We start from the raw sequence: 22,950 nt of genomic DNA, 5'->3' as shown, positions 1-22,950 counted from the left end.
ATTATAGGCATGTGCCATGGTGCTCAGGTTACCCTGTTTTCTTGAACTTCTGAAAGTTCCCCCTTGGCCTTCTAGGATTCACAAAACTCTGGAATCTGTCCCCTCTGATCTACCTGGTTCTACCAAAAATCACTCCTTAAAATGAGCTTGCTGACTGGTTCCAGAGTCTCTGCACGCCTTCCATCTCTTGAAACTTCCTTCTCAGCCTAGCCCAGCCTCACCATGGTAGATGCTTTTATGAGCACCTGGAAACTAGTGCACAGAAAGAATTTTGATGACTACACAAAGTCACTTGCTACCAGGCAAGTGGCCAGCATGACCAAGCCTACCACAATCATCAAAAAGAATGGAGACACCAACATCATAAAAACACAGAGCACTTTTAAGAACTCGGAGATCAGCATTCAGCTAGGAGTGGAGTTTGATGAGACTAAAGCCAATGACAGGAAGGTCAAGTCCACTTTGACGCTGGATGGAGGAAAACTTGTCCATGTGCATAAGTGGGACAAGAAGGGACTACACTTTTGTGAGAGCTAAAGTGATAAAAAACTCACACAGAAAAAGAAAAATTACTTCAGTCATCTCTCTTGGCACCTGCACACGACTACGTAAACAGTTTAGAGATGATTATGGAAAGGATATAAAAACAGATTTTGGAGACTGACCAAGGTCCAAATCAAAGCTGTGATATTTAATTTCTTGAGTCTCAGTTTCCATATCTGAATAAAACAGGAATCCAGTTGGATTTCTATGAGTAAGGACAGCGAGTCTCAGGTGCACACCTGCCATCCCAGCTACTCATAAGTTCAAATAGAAGGATTTTAAGTTTGAAACCAGCCTGGGAAACTTAGTGAGACCCTGTCTCAAAATAAAATTTAAGAAAGAGTAGGATGTAACTCAGATGCAGAACCCTCTTGGGTACAATCCCCAGTACTACCAAAAAAAAATTATTATGAGGATGTTTAGATATATAAATATAATATTTAGAACAGAGCTGGTACTTGTTAGATATTCAACAAAATGCAGTATTTTGACACTTTGGTTTAGGTATAATCAAAAGTGTTTTAGAAAAAATTCAATTTAAAGTTAAAATATAAGTGAAAAAGTTAGCCTGGCAAGGTAGTGCACACCTGTAGTCCTAGCAACTTGAGAGGCTGAGGCAGGAGGATCACAAATCAGAGCCCAGCTTGAGCAACTTAGTGAAACCCTGTCTTAAAATTAAAAAATTAAAAGGATGGGGGATGTTGCTCAGTGGTGAAGCACTCCTGGATTTAATTCCTGATAACAGAAGAAAAAAAAAAGATAAAGTTCCTGCTCTCAGACACTTGGCAAATCAGATACTTGGCAAATTACTTCATCTCTCTGAGTCTCACAGTGTTCAATCTCTGAAAGTCACAGTGTAGTTTTAAGAATGTATTTTTCTTGCGGGGGGGCGGGTACCAGGATTTAACCCAGGGGTGCATTACCATTGAGTTACATCCCCAGCCCTTTTTTTATTTTGAGACAGGGTCTCACTAAATTGCTTAGGGCCTTGCTCAGTCACTGAGGCTGACTTTGAACTTGTGATCCTCCTATCTTGTGCCTTTCAAGTTGCTGGGATCACCGGGGCACACCACCACACCCAGATGAAAATATATATTTAAGAACTCTGTTAACCATGTTATTACCCTAGCCAGAAATAACTTTCTTCCCTTAAATAAACCAAAATCTTAGCCTGCATAGCCCAGCTCAAGTGTTGTATCCTCCAAGAATCCTTTCTAAAATCATCTCTAAACTGTAAATAATAGGGTATCTTTATGCTCAACATTGCTAAAAACAATGAGGAAGGTCTAAATGTGCTGAGATGGAAAGATCTTGGAAATACTAAGTGAAAATAAACCATGGCACACACATTACAATTCGATTTTTATGTTTGGGGAAAATAAGTGTTTTATGTTTAGGAAAAGAGGAGACCATGCCATTCTCTAAAAACTCTTCAATAGTTTGCTATCGCTGACCAAGTCCAAGCTCCTGACCTGACATTCAATCAAGCTTCTTCACTATTTGGTCCTGCCAGCCTTTCTGGTCACATCTCCCATCCTATGAGCCCTGGTTCCTGCTATAACTAAAGTGCCCTCAGGATGTCTTCCTCTAGGTCGATGGTTCAGACTTCAGCTTGCAGCAGAATCACCTAGGAGGTCTGTTACAATATAGACTGCTGGCTAAACTCACAGAATTTCTGACTCAGGTCTGGGGTGGGACCTAAACTTTTCTCTTTCTAGTAAGATCCTAGGTGATATTGATGCCACTATTTCAGGGACCACAGATTCACAACGACTGCCTTCACCATGATCAAGATTCAACTCCCTCACCTATATAGAGGCTGAGCAACTATGCTAGTTTGCCTGGGACTGTGCCAGTTTGAGCACCAAAATTCCCATGCTGCCCAAACCCCTCAGTTCTGGGAAAACAGGGAGAGCTGATACCCTGCCTAAGAATTTCTCTCAGGATATTTACTGCTAATGCCAAATATCCTTCTCTAGGGCCAGGTCAACAGGGACTGCAGAGGAAGGAGTTCTATCATCTTCCCTTTTGGATCGAGTAAGAGAATTTAACAAAGTTTTCCAAACTCAAGACTCTTTCAAACATATTTTCTTTATTTCTTCCAGCAAACAGGCTTTAGTTCTCTGTGCCTTGTAAACAATTAACACAACTGGTGAGAGAATAAAATATAAGCATCCAGATCTTTGCCCTGTGTTGTGGGCTAAATTTACACAAAGAAAAGCTGGGGCAAAGGCAGTGAGCACAAGTGAGCTTCTCACTCAGTTCAAGTAGGTCTTGGGATGATTGTTCCACATGGGCCAGTACAGTTAACTTGCTGTGACTTCCAAGCGGTGCCCAAGACATTAAGGAGCCAAAGACCTTGGGAAATATGGGTAATGTTTCTGTTCTTTGTTGATCAGGGTCAACCCTTTTCACTAACTGGGAAAGGGGTCAGAGGTCAGAAAGCTGATAGCGTCGCACAAGACCATCTCGACAGCACGTATAGATCTGCTTCTCCCACGTGGCTACCTGGAACATAAGAATTCACAGCTCAAAGGAAGTCTAGAATTTTTATTTCAAAATGGTGGAAGTTTGTTATTAGCCCATATTAATCCAAAGGAGTCTGAGAAACTTTAGTAACTCTGAAGGCAAGAGAAGATTACATCCATAATACAAATTTACAAAATCTTTGTCCAAGGTCAGGGAACACTAAGACTACAGAACAGAGACACTAATCAGTCTAAGTGAAATGCAAACCTCTTAGTGTTGTGTATGATTTCATGCAGAGGGTCTGCATCTGGGGAACAGATGGTCCACAGATTGGCTTGGGTATCCTTGAACCTCATAAGATTATATGTGAAAAAGTTCCAAATATGTGCCTTTTTTCTGAGGAGGAGTTCATTAACTTCTCAAAGAAAGGGAAGAAATACTAACATCAGGGAAATAGCATGCATTCTGAAATTAACTTAATCTAGGGCCTGCTACCATATAACTGCATGACTTAGGGCAATTTTCTCAATCATTTTGAGAAATCCTTGGCCCCAGTTTCCTCTTTTGTAAAATGGAAATGTTATGCCAGTTCACAATATAGATCACTTTTAGGAATTTTAAAAAGTAAAATGGACCTATATGCATTTACCTGGGAAAAGCTCCAAGATGTTAAGTAAAAAATAAATAAGTCATAGGGAAACATCTATGGAATAATCCCAGTTATATATGCAAACTAAAGATTAAAACTATATTTATATAAGGGCATAAATACATGGATACAAATATATAATAGTCTTAAAAGATATATGCAAAACTATAAGTGTTAGTTATTGCTACAAAGACTGGAACTATATAAGTTTTAGAGCCAACTTTTCAGTCTGTTATAACTTTTTATAGGTATGTATTAATTGTACAACTTTTTGAAAACAAGAAAAAATCGGAATAATAATACCCATATCTCAAGGAAAAGTAATAAAGATTAGATGAGATAATATTTATAAAAACATCCAATATAATTGTCTGGTCAATAAATATGACTTCATCTTTCATTTTTCTCTTTCCACTCTAATCAAATGAGATAATCAGTCTTTACCTTTAAATAAAATTATTGCTAAAACTTAAAGAATATATTTATAGTTAGGTGTGGTGTACACACCTGTAATCCCAGCTACTTGGGAAACTGAGGCAGGAGGATAGCAATTTCAAGTCCAGCCTCAGCAACTGAGATTCTGTCTCAAAATAAAATTTAAAAAGGGCTGGGGATGTAGTTCATTAGTAGAGCACCCCTGGGTTTGGTACTCAAAAAAAAAAAAAAAAAAAAAACTTTCACATGCATTATCTCATTACTATCCTCATTTACAGATAGAAAGTAATTTTTCAAGTTTCTACAGTCAGTAAGTGATGAAGTCAGCCGGTTTTGACTCAATACCTGGAATTCTTTCTGCCCACCACACTGCTTATACAATAAGTTGTATTTTATAATAACTTCCATAATAAGCAGTATTTTAGCACCCTAATGACCACAGATAGCCTGATTTAGTCCTTTCAAAGCCCTAGATCCCAGGAGAGAATCACTCAGACCTGGTGTCCTTTTATGCCTGTATACCTTGTACACGGGGTCACAGTCAGCTTCAGTGAGTTCAATGACATAGTCTAGGTCTTGCTGAATAATGAAACAGCTTCCGTCACCTAAAAGGCAGAAAGGTAATTTAGACAACTAAAGAGATGCTGCATACCATAAACTAATATACTCCATATTTTGACTTTTTTATACAAATATATAATAGACTATTATATAGATTAGTAGCCTGAAAAAGATGGTCCTAAGATGCAAAAAGCAAGTAAGTCTTACTATGTGGGCTAACTACAATGATCTACAGTGGCTGCCTAGAATGCTTGGCTGGGGAGGATTTGAAGGTCAATTGTAGAGTCAGTGGAAGAAGGACCATATTTGACTTTTAGAACCTGCCAAATGCACAGAGCAAGCAACTGTAGGCTTATACATTTATTTACAAACTTATCCTTAACAACAATTTTTTTTGAATTCTTAATATTTATTTTTTTTTTAGTTTTCAGTGGACACAACATCTTTGTTTGTATGTGGTGTTGAGGATTCAACCCGGGCTGCACGCATGCCAGGCGAGTGAGCTACTGCTTGAGCCACATCCCCAGTCCAACAATGATTTTTAATAAGAACTGTCTATACAAAAGTTTCCTTTAAGAAAAATTTTTATATCCCCAAATTATTCCCGAAATTATAAATTTGGGCTGGGCACAGTGGTGCACGCCTATAAACCCAGCAGGCTGAGAGACTGAGGCAAGAGGATCGAAAGTTCAAAGTCAGCCTCAGCAACTTAGCGAGGCTCTAAGCAACTTAATGAGACCCTGTCTCTAAATAAAATATTAAAAAGAGCTGGGGATATGGCTCAGTGGTTAAGCACCCCTGGGTTCAATCATTGGTACCAAAAAAAAAAAAAAATTGGGAATTTGGCTACATACCCTAGGACAGGAGGAAAATAAAAGTATATCTAATCTTAATTGGGATGGAGATCAGTATAAAGTGTTTACCTATCAGGTATAAAGCCCTGAGTCTAATCCCCAGTCCCACAGAGGGAAAAATTAAGTACATCTAATCTTTTTTTTTTCCCCACTATATCTAATTTTAAATTTAATTTTCTTGAAACTTGAGATAATCTGTAAACTACTTAAAAAGATGATCTTTGCTGCTTTATTTAATATAAAAGTGGTACATGCTCAATGAAGAGAATATTAAAAATAAATAAAACATGGGAAATAAATCACCCATAATCTACCAAAGATAATTAATATTAAAATTTTGACCATTCTTCTAATCTTAATAAAAAATTTATTTTACATGGTTAAAAGCATGCATAAAGGAATATCTTTGGTCCCGGACTCCACAAGCCTTCCATCTCTCGCAGCTTGCTTCTCAGCCTAGCCCAGCCTCACCATGGTGGACGCCTTCGTGGGCACCTGGAAACTAGTGGATAGCAAGAATTTCGATGATTACATGAAGTCACTTGGTGTGGGCTTTGCTACCAGGCAAGTGGCCAGCATGACCAAGCCCACTACAATCATTGAAAAGAATGGGGACACCATCATCTTAAAAACACAGAGCACCTTCAAGAACATGGAGATCGGTTTTTAACTGGGGGTGGAGTTTGATGAGACTACAGCAGATGACAGGAAGGTCAAGTCCACTGTGACGCTGGATGGAGGAAAACTTGTCCACGTGCAGAAGTGGGATGGGCAAGAGACTACACTTGTGCGGGAGCTAAATGATGGGAAACTCATCTTGACACTCACCCATGGCAGTGTCGTGTGCACTTGCACTTATGAGAAAGAGGCATGACCCACCAGCAGTGTCACTGACTATTCCTCTGCCAACTGGCCACCCCTGGACTCAGCACCACATTACCTCATTTTTTTTCCTCTGGCATTTTGTATAAACCTACTTTGGGGAATTCTTCTGGGGTCAGGTGACACCAGCCTGGATCCCCAGTTTCCATTGTGTATGTGTGTGTGTTTCTTTTCTTTTTTTTAAAAACTGTATCCAAATATTCTCTGAAGTCAATAAAGCAGAGCAGAGGCCGTGTAGTTGCCTCTGGTGGAAAAAAAAAAAAGAATATCTTTGTACAGGAACTGGGTGTGGTGGCACATGCCTATAATCACACCTATTCAGGCGGCTGAAGAAGGAAGACTGCAAGTTCAAAATCAGCCTCAGCAACTTAATAAGACCCTGTCTCAAAACAAAATTAGAAAAGGGGCTAGGAATATAGCTCAGTGGTAGAGTACCCTCAGGTTCAATTCCTAGTACCAGGAAAAAAAAAGAGAGAGAGAGAGAGAGGTCTCCTCACTAATCACTAAAGATTCCAAAGAGCTCAAAGATTATAATATGCCCAACTTCTAAACAAGTACAGAATTCCCCTGCAGAGTAGCCACCAGCTATGCTGCCAGGGTGCTCAATGGCAGCTTCCTTCTCAAGGAACATAAAGTGTTTCCTTATTATAACTGAGATGTGACGTCTGATAACTTTCTCCCATTGGTTTTAGTTTTATCCTCTGAAAACAGATAGTTATACTTTTACTCTCTTTGCCTTCAGCTGTTAGTGACAGAAGTCATGCTTTGCTTTCTTCCCAGCAGAAAACAGCTACAAAAGTAGAAAATCCAGGAGTTAGCTCTTCTCCACCTGCTACCCCTCCTCTAACCCACCCACTGCCTGCAACATATATGTTCATATTCAATGAAAAAATGGCCTAAGGGTAAGGCAGGGAGGGAAGAATTATCAAGGCCCTCCTGGGTGGCCAATCTGCAGGTTGTCAGGGATATTAAGCTCTTGCTTCAGAGATGCCTCTGAGACAAGATAAGCTGCTCATGTGCCATAATATGACCCTGGTTTGAAGTCCACATTCCTTTTGTCTCAAAAATCTCACTTTAAGCTATAGTGGGAAACTAACCATGATCTCATCATCTTCTCACCATTATTACACCATTCAGCAAGGAAAAATGACATCTACTATTGAGTTCACAATCACAGATTCACGTGTCTGCCACACTAACTGTGAATTCCTTTAGGGAAGAGAACATAATTGATTGATAACTGAATCCTCAGTGTTTTGCAACTTAGGACCACACATTTGCTTTACCAATGTTTACTGAGTTCCCACTATTTAGTGAGCATTAAACTAACTGATGGGGATAATAAAATGATGAATAAGGCACTGTTACTATTGCAAGAAGCCTGGACTAGGGGGAAACACAGACAATTACAAAGCAGAGTGATAAAAACTATGTCATAAGCACAATATGCCAAAGAATCATGGAGGACCATGCCCCAACTCGGACATAGATGAGCCACTTACAACTATGTTTAATTAATTGAACAAGATGAAACAAGCTCTCTTCATTGGCTACTGGACCTACCTTGGCTAGCAATGAATCCATCTCTGAAACTCAGTAGGGATAGAACTGGTGCTCCTGATCTGTGGATGACTTGTATCGGAACCCTAGAATTTAAAGTAAAAGGAGAAATTTTACTTTCACTCTTTTTCTTTGAAAGCACTGCTTGACTATATTCAACATATAGTACTAACCACATAAAAGGAAACAGGACAAATGATCTCTTTATATGATCTCTTTCCTGGCAAGATCCTTAACTGGAAGATTGAAGTAACTCAAATTCACCTTGAAGTAAATCTAAATGTGTCTCTAAACATGAAATAAGTCACCAACAACATCTCAGGTTTTATTTTTATTGGTACTAGTGATTGAACTCACGGATGCTCTACCACTGAGCTACATCCCCAGCTTTTTGTTTTCTTTTCTTTTTTGAGATAGGTCCTTGCTAAGTTGCTTAGGGCCTTGCTAAGTTGCTGAGGCTGGCCTCCAACTTGCAATCCTTCTGCCTCTAACTTCCAAATTGCTGAGATTATAGGTGTGAGCCATCATGCTGGGCAACATGTCAAGTTTTTAAGAGAGAACTGATATGGATTGAAAATAACAATGTTAACAATGTGTTAATCTTTTTATTTAAAGATAGAATTAGAACTATTTGTAAAATATTAAAATTGTCAGGACACTGAAATGAAAGATAAAAATGGTGGCTACAGAAGCCATTCAATAAATATTAGTTGAACAAAAGAAGGAAACAAAAGAAAGAAGGGCCAGAATAATAGATTGTTAGGTCCTGCAACAGAGAGCTTACATGATTCTCTTTAGATATCTTTAAGCCCAGGATAAGGCTGGTCTTAGGTCATGATAAAACTAAACAAAACACAGAACCAGCTTTACTTGAATTAAAAATTAGCATTCAATCTTAGGCCAGTCCGGGTCTAACTGCTTAGAGAAAATTATTGAGTTCCTTAAAGTTAAAGGTTCTAAGGCAGTAGCACACACCTATAATTGCAGTGGCTCTGGAGGCTGAGGCAGGAGGATCGCAAATTCAAAGCCAGCCTCAGCAACTTAGCAGGGCCCTAAGCAATTCAGTGAGACCTTGTCTTCAAATAAAATATAAAAAAGGGATAGGGATGTGGCTCAGTGCCGCTGAGTTCAATCCCTGGTGTCAAAAAAAAAAGTTCTAGAAAATCATTTTTTTAATTAATTAGTTTATTTCTTCTAATTTTTTATACATGACAGCAGAATGCATTTCAATTCATAGTACACATATGGAGCACAGTTTTTCATTTCTCTGGTTGTACACAAAGTACAGTCACACCATTCATGTCTTCATACATGTAGGGTAATGATGTCCATCTCATTCCACCATCTTTCTTACCCCCATGCCTCCTCCCTTTCCCTTCCTCCTTCCCCTTTGACCTACCAAAGTTCCTCCATAGAAAATCATTTTAAATGAAATGTTAGTTCTTATTTAAGCTTAATTTTCAAAGCAAATATTACAGTTGGATAATCATGACAGTAGGAATCGAATTAATCTTTTACTTTGATTCCAGGAATAATAAAAACAATCAGATAATTCACACCAGAAGAACTTTAATGATGGAAAAATAAACTTTTTTTTTCTTTGGTATTGGGGATTGAACTCAGGGGCATTCAACCACTGAGCTACCTCCCCAGCCCTAGTTTATATTTTATTTAGAGACAGAGTCTCACTGAGTTGCTTAGCAGCTCCCTTTTGCTGAGGCTGGCTCTGAACTCATGATCCTCCTGCCTCAGCCTCCAGAGCTGCTGGAATTACAGGCATGCACCACCAAGCCCAGCTGGAAAACTATACTCTTTTTTTTTTTTTTTTAAAGAGAGAGGGGGAGAGGGGGAGAGAGAGAGAGAGAGAGAGAGAGAGAGAGAGAATATTTTAATACTTCTTTTTTTTTTTTTAGTTATCGGCGGACATAACATCATTGTTTGTATGTGGTGCTGAGGATCGAACCCGGGCCGCACGCATGCCAGGCGAGCGCGCTACCGCTGAGCCACATCCCCAGCCCAAAAACTATACTCTTAATTCAACAGTCATTATATGTTAGGATAAACCAATGTTAAAGCCAATAAAAAATTCCACTCTGTAGAAGATCTACATCATAAAGGGAAGGATGACTCACGTTGGACTTCTCACGTCTAGCTGATAAATGTTTCCATCTTGTGTCCCAGCCAATAGCAAGAAGCCAGAGAGAAAAGTACAGCAGTTGAAGGCATCTGAGCCAATAAAGAGGAACACCTGGAAATATACAGGAGACACAAATGTTGTTTGAAGATTAATTTGTTTCTAGGAATAAACAGACACCAAAAAGGGGGGAAATTTCTTATTTTTTAGAGATATCTTCTTTCTTCCCTCTTTAAGTAGACTTGAATGGGAAACAAAGCATTCACCAGTAGCTGAAGAAAGAAGCTGTCCCAGGGTTTCAGAACCTGAGGTTGGCTGAGGACTTGAGTAGTATATATAACACCATACTTTGAAATAACAGTTCTCAAACTATTAACCAACACTCTGACTTACTTTCACTACAAAAATTTCCACCCCTTTCCATTACAACTCTCTATTTGAGAAACATTTATAATTCCCACATTTAAATTTTTGCTTCATATCACTTCCAGCAACCTTTTGAAGGGGTACTTTGTAGAAAAAAAAAAACAAGCTTAATTAGCTGTTCAGGAGGCTGAGGCAGGACAGTCCCAGGTTCAAGGCCAGCCTGAGTAACTTATTGAGACCCTTTCTTAAGAGTGCTTGCCTAGCATGTGCAAACTCCTGGGGTTCAATCCCCAGCACCAAAAAAAAAAAAAAAAAAAAGAAGAAGAAGAAGAAGAAAGAAACTTAAATAAAGTGACAACTTAATGAATCACAATTCTTCTCATGCATCTAAAAAAATTATATTTTTTACTTATCCCAAAAATAAACAAAAAAACACTGATGTTCCTCTAGAAATAAAAGGTAACAAAAATGGTGATGCTCTTGGGACAAACTTTGAAAATGAAAACATCACTAGCAGAATGGAGTAACAATAGGAATGAAAATACAAAGATTTTGGCCAAATCAAATCAGTCAAATTGTTCTGAATGATGATGACAGGAACTAGAAGGAAATTTTAAAAATCTATCTAATCTTAGGGAAGACTGGGTTTAGCGAAGAGTACAATTTGCCCAACAAAACCTCACAGGATGAAAGAAGAAAAATCACCTAATTCTTTCAAATATTTTCTGATCATTAGTTGATCAAGAATCCTGAATGTATGAGCCCTTTAATAAGAATTTCTTTATGTTATCTTAAAAACAGAAGGACCCATAAATAGGATCTATCCAACCTCATCATTTTACATACAACATGGTAAGGCTCAGAGAGGAAAAGTAACTATAACAAGGTCATAAAGCATAAAGCATTTCATCCTGATCACATAACCCTATGAGGTAAATCCTATTATGCCCAGTTTTGTGATAAGGAAACAGGCTCAGAAGTTACAGAAACTGTCTAGTGTCATACACCATTAAATGGAATATCTAGGATTTAAATGTTGGCCCTATTCCAAGTCCCATGCTCTTAATCGCTCACACATGCAGCCTCCTCAAAATGTGACCATAAGGAATGAATAGAAAATATCTCTAAAACAGCTTGTCAAGAGTCAGAGTGAACTCAGAGTTCAGAGGTCTTATAGGAAAACATGGGAACAACTTGCCGGCTGCCTGCTCTGTAGTCCCAAGCACTGCAGCTTCTTATCTTCCCGGGCCAATAGTAGCATTTTTGCCTCTGTTCCAACCTCTCGTTCACCTGCATGAAAGAGGAGCCATGTTAATGGCAACCAGGCAGATGAGCTGGCAGTGCCCACACAATAGACACGATGGCCAGTTACCAGCAGAATGTACTTTGTCAGGGATTCATTAATTCTTTAAAAAGTCATGTTCTATTTCTCACTGTTGTATTTTTTATACAATGGTACATCCCCTGTCAAAATTTATAAAACTAGCCAGGCATGGTAGTGCATGCATATAATCCTAGCGGCTCAGGAAGCTGAGGCAGGAGGATCGCAAATTCAAAGCCAGCTTCAGCAAGGCCCTAAGTAAGCAACTTAGCAAGACCTTGTCTCAAAATAAAAAATAAAAAGGGCTGGGGATGTGGTTCAGTGTTAAAGCACCCTTGGGTTCAATCCCTAGTACCAAAAAAGAAAAAAATTATAAAATTTAAATTAAAAAGCTGTGTATTAAAGAGTGGTTTTTACTGTATATAAAAGATACCTGGACAAACCCAACTTTAAAAAGCTTAAGTTGTTTGTAATGTACTAAAACACCACACCAAGAGTAGAGATATAATATAGAACAAAATAGTCTTCTGCCTTCTAAGATCTTAGTCTGAAGGAAATGAAATATATCCATTCACTCAACAAATATTCACTGAGGGTCTACTAGGCAGTGGTGATGAACAGAAAAACAAGGTCCTTCCGTTTGAGGATTCCAATGGAATGAACCCATACGAGGAAAAAAAATAAGATATTTGGGGCTAGGATTGTGGCTCAGTGGTAGAGCACGTGCCTTGCAAGTGTGAGGCACTGGGTTTGATTCTCAGCACCACATATAAATAAAGAAATAAAATAAAGGCCCATCAATAACTAAAAAAAATAAAATAAAATAAGATACTTTCAGAATGGTAAATTCTACAAAGGAACCAAAACAGGAAAATGTTACCAAACATAACTAGATGATGGGAGGTTGGGTAGGGGAAGGTGACTTTAAGTTTAAAGTTCAACTTTACAAAGGTTCTATGGAGGTCACTTTTAATTGGACCTGTATGGTAGCCAGAAACCAGTCATATGAAGAGCTTTGGGAAGTATATTCCAGGCTAAGGAAGAAGGCAGCTAAGGCTAGGAAGCTGAGGTAGTTCACTATGCTGGAAAAACAAGGAGAAGGTGGGTGATGAGAACACATTAGGTTTCACAAAGACTGGTGTGACATGAGGCAGGGGAGGACTGCAGGGGTCTGAAAGTTATGGAATTGATGAGCTTGCCTAGGGTGATATTGTACTCAGAGCTGAGCACCTAGTACTTAAGAGTGAGGCCTGATGATGTTTAAAAGTAGAAGAGAGGAGACTAAAAAGGAGATTAAGAAGAAGCAGTCAATGAGATAGGAAAGAAAACTTAAGAGTGGTATCATAAAGCAAAGAAAGAAGTGCTTAGAAGAAAGAGGTTTAACTATATTTAATACTGCTGAATTCAGAAAGACAAGCACAGAGAAGTCAGACTGGATTAGGCAATATGGAGGTCACTGATGACCTTGACAAGAGTCATTTCAGTCAAGTAGTTGGGGCATAAACCATCCTAGAATGGACTCAAGAGTAAATAGGTAATGAAGAAGGAAAGAAAACAAGAATATATTCATTTAAATTACTTTAATCATCAACTAATCTTTGAAAACAACCCTGTTTTAAATAATCATATGTCTATGAAATCCTAGGTTTGAGGCCAGGCTTGATGGCACACAGTAATCCCAGCACACCTGCAATCCCAGCACCTCAGGAGGCTGAGGCAAGATGATAGTGAGTTCAAAGCCAGCCTCAGCAAAAGCTAGGTGCTAAGCAACTCAGTGAGACCCTGTCTCTAAATAAAATATAAAATAGGGTTGGGGATGTAGTTCAGGGGTCAAATGCCCCTGAGTTCAATCTCTGGTACCCCACCCCCCAAAAAATTCCTAGGTTTCAAGTATGTGTATTATATTAATATTTAACAAATTAAAAATACTGTGGGAAATTATTTCATTAACCATTAATTGTACATGTAATGCGCATTGAAAATAAATACTCCCTATTAATCCATTAATCTCCAAAGAGGGGTCAGGGAACACCTAATGGTCAGTAATAGTTTTACCATAGTGCATCTATATGGAATGTTTTAGAGAGGTGGGGGAGCACCTACAGTGTGTCTAAAAGCAAGGGGCAAAATTAATCCAAATGAATTGAAAACCTATATATGGATGCTTTTATCAACTTTAATCATAATTGCCAACACTTGGAAGCAACCAAGATGTCCTTTGGTAGGTGAGTAGATAAACTGTATTATATCCAGACAACAGAATATTATTGAATACTATAGAGAAATGAATGGAGCCAGGCACAGTGGCACATGCCTTTAATCCCAGCTACTCAGGAGGAGGCAGGAGGATTACAAGTCTGAGCTCAGTCTTGGCAGCTTAAGAGAGACCCTGACTCAAAATAAAAAATAAGAGAATGTCTGGGGATGTAGCTCATAATAAAGTATCCCTGAGTTTGATCCCGAGTACCAAAAAAAAAGAAAGAGATAAATAAGCTATCAAGCCATGAAAAGACATAGAGGAATTTTAAGTGTATATTATTAAGTAGAAGAAACCAATCTGAAAAGGCTAAATCTAAATGATTCCAACTATGACATTCTGAAAAAGGCAAAATTACACAAACAGTAAAAAGATCTGTGGGTATAAGGGGTCAGGGGAGGAAATGATGAATAGATGGACCATGGAGGATTTTTAGGACACTAAAACTATTCTGTATGATATTATAATGATAGTACTATGGAGTGGATATGAGATGGCCCCCCAAAGCTCCTGTATTTCTGCAGGAATATTCAGAGGTAAAATGATTAAATTATTAGAACTTTAATAGAATCAGTCCATCCTAGTTTAAATGGCCTGACTGGGTGGTAACTGAAGGTAAGTGGGGTGTGGGTGGAGGAGGTTGGGTCACTGAGGTTATGCCCTGGAAGGGCGTGTCTTCCTTCTGGCCCTTCTCCCTTATTGTGCTGCCCACCCTTTGGTCCAGAACAATGGAGTCATCCATCTATGGATTGTAACCTCTGAAACTGTGAGCTTCAAATAAACTTTTCCCCCTCTAAGTTGTTCTTCTTAGGTATTCTGGTCATGGCAATGTAAAAGCTAACTAAAAGAGATACATGTGATCATACATTTGTCAAAACCCACAGAAAGTACACCAGGAGTGAACCCTAATGTAAATTATAGACAGATCTTAGGTGATAATGATGTGCCAATGTAGTTTTATGCATTGAAACAAATGTACTACTTTTGTGTAGGATATTGACAGCAAGGGAGGCAATCTGGGGGTGAGGAGGTGGGGCAGAGGGTATATGACAACTCTATACTATCTATTAAATTGTGTTGTGAATCTAAAACTACTCTAAAAATGTCTTTTTAAAATGTGAGGTGCTAAGATGATGACAGGAAAAGTGGTCCTATGGAACAGAGGAGCAATTATTAGTATTATCATGGGAAAATAAAAATGAAAGTTGCCTTCCTGGGACTATACTATTCTGTCTTAACATTTATTCAACCTTACTCTGAATTCAACCTTCTAGTCCAAGGGTATCTTTTTATATAACAATCAATCTCACCTCCATGCCATAATGCCAACTGCCTCTACATCTACCCATAGCCACAGCTCCTGTTCTCCTACCCTTACCCATTCTAATCTATTCATCAGGAATTCATCTGTGAAGGTTTTGTTTGTTTGGCATACTGCTGGGGATTGAATGCAGGGCCTTGTGCATGCTAGCTAAGCAGGGCTTTGTGCATGCTAGCCAAGCACTCTACCACTGAGCTACACCCTTTGCCCAATCATGCACTTATTTTTTTTTGTTTCTTATCTCTATATATATATTATCTATTTCTTTGCTCTCCATTATAATCTAGTGTCTGGAATGTTCAATTATTTGTTTAATAAATAACTGTTTATGTATAGTTTTCCTCTGAAAACTTATATTTGCATTAAGAATGACTAATTTGGGGGGCTGGGGTTGTGGCTCAGTGGTAGAGCGCTTGCCTTGCATCTGTGAGTCACTGGGTTCAATCCTCAGCACCACATAAAAATGAATAAGTAAAATAAAGGTACTATGTCCATATACAACTAAAAATTATTTTAAAAAAAGAATAACTATTTTAGTCAAAACATTATTTTATAGATTAATTTTATCTACTAACTAACATTGTACTTACTCAAATACAATGATTATAGCATATACTTTCTTTGTAGATTCCAAAGCAACAGAATTATAGTAGGAACACAGATAAATATTAATCTTATAGTGAAAATAGTAATACAGCTACAGAACAGAAAGGGATGAGGAAAAAAAAAAAGACACTAATGCAAACACTGCTGGGGGCTTAAGAAAACAAAACAAACTCATGTATCATTATCGGCTCACTAGGTGTCTGCTCCGGGGAGCCAAGGTTTATGGAGTTGTCAGCAGCACCCACTGCTACTCCGTTAATGGATGAACCACAGTCTGCAATGACTCCCAAGCAGGCTGAGCGTCCACAATCCCAAAGTCGTGCTGTTCCATCTCGAGAACCAGACACCACATTCCTCCCTCGATCAACAATGGCTGTATCAAGGATACCTGGCAAGAGAAAAAAAGTAGCTAAGATGGAGAAGGGGGTAAAGCAACTATAAAGAGAGAGAAGATGCTGCATAAATGACTTCATCCCTTTATGAACATATATTGAACATGAACATTCATGTTTCACATTCTGGGTGTTTTTAAGTGCCAGAAAACAAAAATAGATCCTTGCTTCCCAATGGTTCAAAGATTAGTAGTGAGAGACAGACAACAAAACCAAGCTCTGGACTTAAATTTAGTAGTTTTACAGAAGTGGTTTTTAAGTTTTTTATTTTGGCTTCAACATCCCACCTTTTTTTTTTTATTTTGAAGAAAATGTAAGTGGACATCTTGGGGAGTTCAGTTTGCAAATCATTATGTTAAAAGATCCTGCTGGAAAAAGGATCTTAGAGACCCCATCAGGAAGGGGGTCTCTCTCTCTCTTTTTTTTTTGGTACAGGGAATTGAATGCAAGTGCTTAACCACTGAGCCATATCCCCAGCCCTGTTTTGTATTTTATTTAGAGATAAGGTCGTTCTGAGTTGCTCAGGCCCTTGCTAAGTTGCTGAGGCTGGCTTTGAACTCTCAATCTTCCTGTCTCAGCTTCCAGATCCACTGGGATTACAGGTGTGTATTGCTGGGCCTACACAATAAACAATCAAAGATCTGCTTCTGTCTTCATTGTAAAGTTCCCACTATTTTAAAATGTTACTGAATTCCACAAAAGTGATACAAGCTTTTTAAAAAAACAATTCTGAAATGTATATACCCCAGGCAGGGAAGCTACAGTTGTAGCTAAGGAGCTATGAACAGTATTAACTGTGTACAAGTCTCAAGTAACACTCAGCAAAGATGTGCCATCCAGAAAAGTTTCCCTTCCTATAAAAGTAGCATGGAAAATTACCATCCTCTAATAAAATGTCACTCACAATATAATGGTACCTAGTGTGGGTTTCTTCACACTTAGATGACAAGAATAAAAGGAAAGAGGAGCCCTAGAGAATGGGAACCTCTGAGAAATTATTTCAGAAAGAAGGTATGAAAGTAGCAATTTCAAGAATGCCTTTGTAAGAGAAGCAGACTAGCTAAGACCTACTGGCAGTTACAAAAGGCTTTATATATCAAACCAAGTAAATACAAGTCTTCAGAATATAAATCAAGGCAAACAGACATTTGCCTTCAAGAAAAGATTTCACTGAATTACATGTAAGCATCCCAGCAAGTTCACATATAACATTACACAAAACCACAACTAAAATATCTATAGACACAGAGCAAATTTCATATTTCTATATGTATATTTTTAACAAGTTCACTCTATTAAAATGATTTAGTTTTACTATTATATTAAGCTTTTTTTAATTTTTATTTTTTTAGTTGTAGTTGGACACAATACCTTCATTTTGTTTATTTTTATGTGGTGCTGAGGATCGAACCCAGGACCCTCACACATGCCAGGCAAGCACTCCACCACTAAGCCACTACCCCAGCCCCAGATTAAGCCGTTTTTAATGTTTCTAAGGAACAATGAAAATACATGTTTTTGCTTGGAGTCAACATACATCATTTCTGGGGCTGGGGTTGTGGCTCAGTGGTAGAGTGCTCACCTAGCACGCACGAGGCACTGGGTTTGATCCTCAGCACCACATAAATATAAAATAAAGATTATTGTGTCCACCTAAAACTAAAAAATAAATATTAAAAAAAAGAAAAACTGAGCACTTGTTTAAAAAAAAAATACACCATTTCTAAGAGTTTGATAATAATGGTCAAAGTGCTGACAATGCAACCTGAATTCTTAAAATTATTCTACAAATGTAAGTACATCCACTACCCTGGTGAACAAATTCAATAACTAGTCAAATGAAATGAGATTTAATTTGGTCTCAATGTTTCATAAATTATGAATGATACAGTATAATGCTTATTAGAAAAATCAGTAGTATAAATATATACCTCCAAATGAACCAATTTTAATTAAACAACCTGGACAATTTAACTCCAAACTGATTAAAACACATTTTAGAGCTACTTATTAAACTCATATATTAGAAACACTGAACTACTTTTAGTTTATCTTTGTATTTGAAAGATTCTGAATACATACAGAAATCTTACCTCTGATTGTCAGATAAGTAAAGAACATGCTAATCCTTTGATTATCCATATTAAAATACACAATAGGAAGAACAATTACGTATGTGTATATATATTCCCTCCCTTCCCCCAGCAGTACTAGGGATTGAACACAGGGCCTTGCACATGCTAGGAAAATGTTCTACCCCTGAACTACTATTTCCAGCCCATTTAAAAAAAAATTTTTTTTGAGGTAAGCTCACTGTTGCCCAGGCTGGCCCCGGCTGGCCTTAAACCTATGATCCTCCTGCCGCAGCCTAACAAGTAGCTAGGATTACAGTGTGCACCATCGTGTTCTTTAGTAATGTGAGGAAGATGCCAAATATTGTTTCTATTCCATCTCTGTGTACCCATTTACTTACAGTTATAGAAGTAAATCACTTATTTGATAAGGTTAACGTGTGTTTCTTAGATCATCTTCATGTAATCTGACAAACCATCACAAAGAATATTAAAACTCAGGGCTGGGTTTTACCACTGTGGCTCAGTGGTAGAGTACTTGCCTAGTATGTGCAAGGCCCTGGGTTTGATCCTGAGCACCACATAAAAGTAAAGTAAATAAGTAAAATAAATATTGTGTCCAACTACAACTAAAAAATAAATATTAAAAAAATTATATTAAAACGTAAAACCTGATGTCTGCCTATAAGTTACAATGTAGTGAGGTTCACAAAGCAAAAACACAGGTACAAATACTATAAGTAGAGGACAATACATAATTAGTTCCCAAATAAGTGGTACAGAAAATGCTATTTTTATTTATTAATTTTTAAGTGGTACTGGGGAGTGAACCCAGGAGTGCTCTACTACTAAGCTATATCCCCACCCTTTCTTCCTATTTATTTATTTATAGGAAGGAGTGAACCCTTAAAATGAGGGATACTTAAAAATGAGCCACACCCCTAGCCCTTATTATTTTTATTTATTTTTTCAAGAAGTGAGATTTTTTTTTAATTTTTGGGGGGTTGTAGATGGACACAATAACTTCATTTTATTTATTTATTTATTTATTTTTATATGGTGCTGAGGATTAAACCCAGTGCCTCACATAAGCCAGGCAAGCGCTCTACCACTGAGCCACAACCCCAGCCCCATTATTTTTTATTTTAAGACAGGGTCTCACCAAATTGCTTAGGGCCCTGACAAATTGCTGAGGCCAGCCTTGAACTTGCAATCCCCCTGGTTCAACATCCTGAGTCACTAGGATTATAGGTGCATGCCACCATACCCAGCACAGAAATGTTATTAAATGTTCCCAGGGAGGGATTCAAGGGAAGGAACTGAGAATGTTATGACATTTTTTGAAATATCCAAACTTATAATGAGCTGCTTAGGGCCTTGCCATTGCTGAGGCTGGCTTTGAACTCAAGATCATCCTGTCTTAGCCTCCTGAGCTGCTCGCTGGGATTACAGGAGTGTGCCACTGCACCCGACTTTATTACCCTCTTAATGTTCTAATTAAGGATTAAACACCTCTAAATTCTATATCTTTTTCAACATACCAACTAATCAATTTCAATTTTTAATAAGAGTCTTACAATCTCTGTAATCTGATATTATCTGATATTATATTATAGGCTAACCTATTTTTATCTTTAAAATATGAAGAATAACTTAAATTCATGGATATTGACACTCAATATTGAGCTCTAATGTTGCTATCTGATGATGTAGCCATTTGCCACCCAGCTTTTACTGTCACCTCAAAGGACTAATAAGATGTGGATTCTTCCTCTTTTCATCTCTCTCAGCACACAAGCATAAAATCTCCTGGGAGGATTTGTTTTCCCCTATTGATTGTGGAAAACAACTATCTGTGGAAGACTGTTCGTTCTAGATAGCAATAACAAGACTATCAAAGAAATCTCTAGTCCTTGGGGAAATAGCAGCCCATCCAAATGACCAGTTGGATGAATTATTTGTACATTTGTGAACAGCTTCTGTTCCTCTCTTGTAATTCCTCTGTGGGGATCATTAGAGAAAGCTTTTCATACCTCCTTTGTGCCCTTTGAAGGTCACCACACAGCTAGCATCTTCAGCTGACCAGATCTTCAGCTGAGCATCCATTCCCCCACTCAGAACCACAAGGCCTGATGGGAAAAACCTGCAACAATTCACATCAAACACATGTCCTTCCAATCCTCTCTGGAAAAACAAAAGAAAGTGCCATGCTAGTTCTTTTGTCCATCCCTTGATGTTCTTTCATTCCCCCTGCCCCATATCTTTGGTCCCTTATGTGAAATTTATATATGCTATACCCTTGTTCTAGATTTTTTTTATGTTTTTATTGGTGCATTAGTTGTACATATTGAGGGGATTTGTTGTTTCATATTTGTACATGTACACAGTATAATTTGGGCAATATTGCTCCTCAGCGCATACTAGACTTATTATTTTTTTTTTTTTTTGAGACAAGATCTCATTAAATTTTCTAGGCTAACTCAATCCTCCTGCCTCAGCCTCCTAAGAAACTGGGATCACAGGCATTGCCAGTGTGTCTGGAATTCATACTACATTTTTTTTTAAGATTTTTTTTTAAAGATGGACACAATATCTTTATTTATTTTTATGTGGTGCTGAGGATCGAACCCAGTGCCTTACATGTACGAGACAAGCGCTCTACTGAGCTATAACCCCAGCCAGCCCCTCATACTACATTTTTAAAAAGGCTGCCCAGGGGCTGGGGTTATGGCTCAGCGGTAGAGCGCTCGCCTCACATGTGCAAGGCCCTGGATTCAATCCTCAGCACCACATAAAATTAAATAAATAAAATAAAGTTAAAAAAAATAAAAATAAAAAGGCTGCCCAGAGGACTTTTTAGATCATTTGTCTACCAAGTAGTATTGTAAGAGCTGGTTGGCTTCCTTTCCTGGGACTGAGCTACAGATGTTATAGAACTAAATTTAGGGTCTCACAGCCATCCCTAGTTCTAGTTCTAAGTATGAGTTGAGGACACTCAGAACTCTTCCACATCTCTCCTTAAAATCATTTGTATAGGTTGAAGCTTAGCCATACTTATCCTAATAGCCTAGCTACTCTGCGTTAGAAACTGGTCACTGAAGGCAGTTCAAACCAAGGGCCCACCCACCTAAGACACTCACTAGTCTGACTCAAATGCTACAGTCCCATTCTGTCCGGGTCTGGTAAATCACTAAGCTTGAGGATAGTACCAATTAACAAACATGAGACCAGAGATCAACTTAAGTATAGTGGTCCTACATATTTTCAATGGGCCATTCTTCCTTTCATGATCCAATCCAAGGTTTCTGAAACTACCCTTTACGTATAAGATTCTAAAAGTGTATCCAAATCCTTTACTCTGAGTTCTCCATTGGAAGCCTGCCAGATCTTCATGCTACCATCAGAACTAGAAGACACACCAAGGCCGCCACCACTGGAAATGTCCAGGCATGTTATCTGTTCAAAAGACAAAACAACTTATAATACAAATAATGAAATGCTCTTATTTCCTTGAAACATGTTATAAATCTCCTTTTTTCATAGTCTTCCAAATCTTCTTCAAGACTATGTTTCCCAACAGCAAGGACGTGTGTTTGATATGAAGGCTGTTTTCATCACCAACCTCCCCACAAGGCTGAAATAAATATCCTTTACTTCCTGTAATCATCTCTAGTGTTCTACTATAACTAAAAGGTTTTCCCTATAAGTTTCCATCTTTCATGATTTTATTTTTTTAGGATATTTCTCCTAATTCTTAGGAACCCACTTATACAAAAGAATCTTCCAACATACACCAGAAGGATTCAAGCAAAGATACTTCTATCATGGTATAAATGGAGATATACTTCCTATGTTCATAACACAAATGAAGAAAATGGAAACACCTGTATGTTTGGTAATGTAAGACTAGAAAAATAAATTATAACAAAGTCATACAATGTAATACTATGCAGCTCCTACAAGAACACTAGGAAAGATGATTGAGAATAATGTACATATTATTAAGTAATAAAAAGCAAGTTATAAACTTGCCTACATAAGAGTTTCCCAAAGACTGAGAGAATAAAGTAAAATAATAATATATAAAGTTCAACATGGAGCTAACTCATAGAAAGCAATAAATAAATATTAGTTATCAATGCTATTATTATTATTATCAATAAAGGCTATAAAAGTTCACAACAATTATCTTTTAGAATATAAAAACAGGAGTAATTTTTTACTTTCTATTTCCTAATTTTATTACTATAAATATTTATTTGCTTTGCAACAAGAGTAAAAAGTAACTTATTTGATTTTGCAGTACTAGGGATTGAACCCGGGGCTCATGCAATGGTAGGTAAACCACTCAATGGATGTCAGCCATTTCTTATTTGGTTTTGAGACAGGGTATCACCAAACTGCCCAGCCTGGCCTCAAACCTGCAAACCTCCTGCCTTAATCTCCCAAGTAGTTGGGATTATGTTATATGCCACTGCACCCAACAAAAAATAGCTTTAAAAAAAAATGTACCACACAGTAAAAAGGA

The 22,950-nt window shown here is 37.9% G+C and overlaps 1 protein-coding gene and 2 pseudogenes across 2 annotated transcripts in view; 2 read left to right on the top strand and 1 right to left on the bottom strand.

The window, feature by feature from the left end:
- The first annotated feature begins 222 nt into the window (after positions 1-222).
- On the top strand, positions 223-537 carry LOC144254286 (fatty acid-binding protein, heart pseudogene; annotated as a pseudogene).
- Positions 538-2,636: 2,099 nt separating this feature from the next.
- The window catches only part of Paaf1 (proteasomal ATPase associated factor 1), a 29,517-nt gene continuing 9,203 nt past the window's right edge, over positions 2,637-22,950 (bottom strand). For both annotated transcript variants that reach the window (XM_026379509.2, XM_026379512.2), the window contains 8 exons: positions 21,780-21,878; positions 20,456-20,606; positions 16,152-16,346; positions 11,652-11,743; positions 10,086-10,201; positions 7,957-8,039; positions 4,619-4,701; positions 2,637-3,051 (listed from right to left, as the gene is read on the bottom strand). In XM_026379509.2, coding sequence (XP_026235294.2) covers positions 2,974-3,051; positions 4,619-4,701; positions 7,957-8,039; positions 10,086-10,201; positions 11,652-11,743; positions 16,152-16,346; positions 20,456-20,606; positions 21,780-21,878 — 897 coding nt within the window. In that variant the 3' untranslated portion in view covers positions 2,637-2,973. The remainder of the gene's footprint in view (positions 3,052-4,618; positions 4,702-7,956; positions 8,040-10,085; positions 10,202-11,651; positions 11,744-16,151; positions 16,347-20,455; positions 20,607-21,779; positions 21,879-22,950) is intronic.
- Positions 5,907-6,409, top strand: LOC113175252 (fatty acid-binding protein, heart pseudogene; annotated as a pseudogene).

This window comes from Urocitellus parryii, chromosome 4, assembly GCF_045843805.1.
Source record: "Urocitellus parryii isolate mUroPar1 chromosome 4, mUroPar1.hap1, whole genome shotgun sequence".
Taxonomy (NCBI): Eukaryota; Metazoa; Chordata; class Mammalia; order Rodentia; family Sciuridae; genus Urocitellus; species Urocitellus parryii.
Note: the sequence above shows the minus strand (reverse complement) of the source record. Positions and strands in the feature narration are given on the sequence as shown.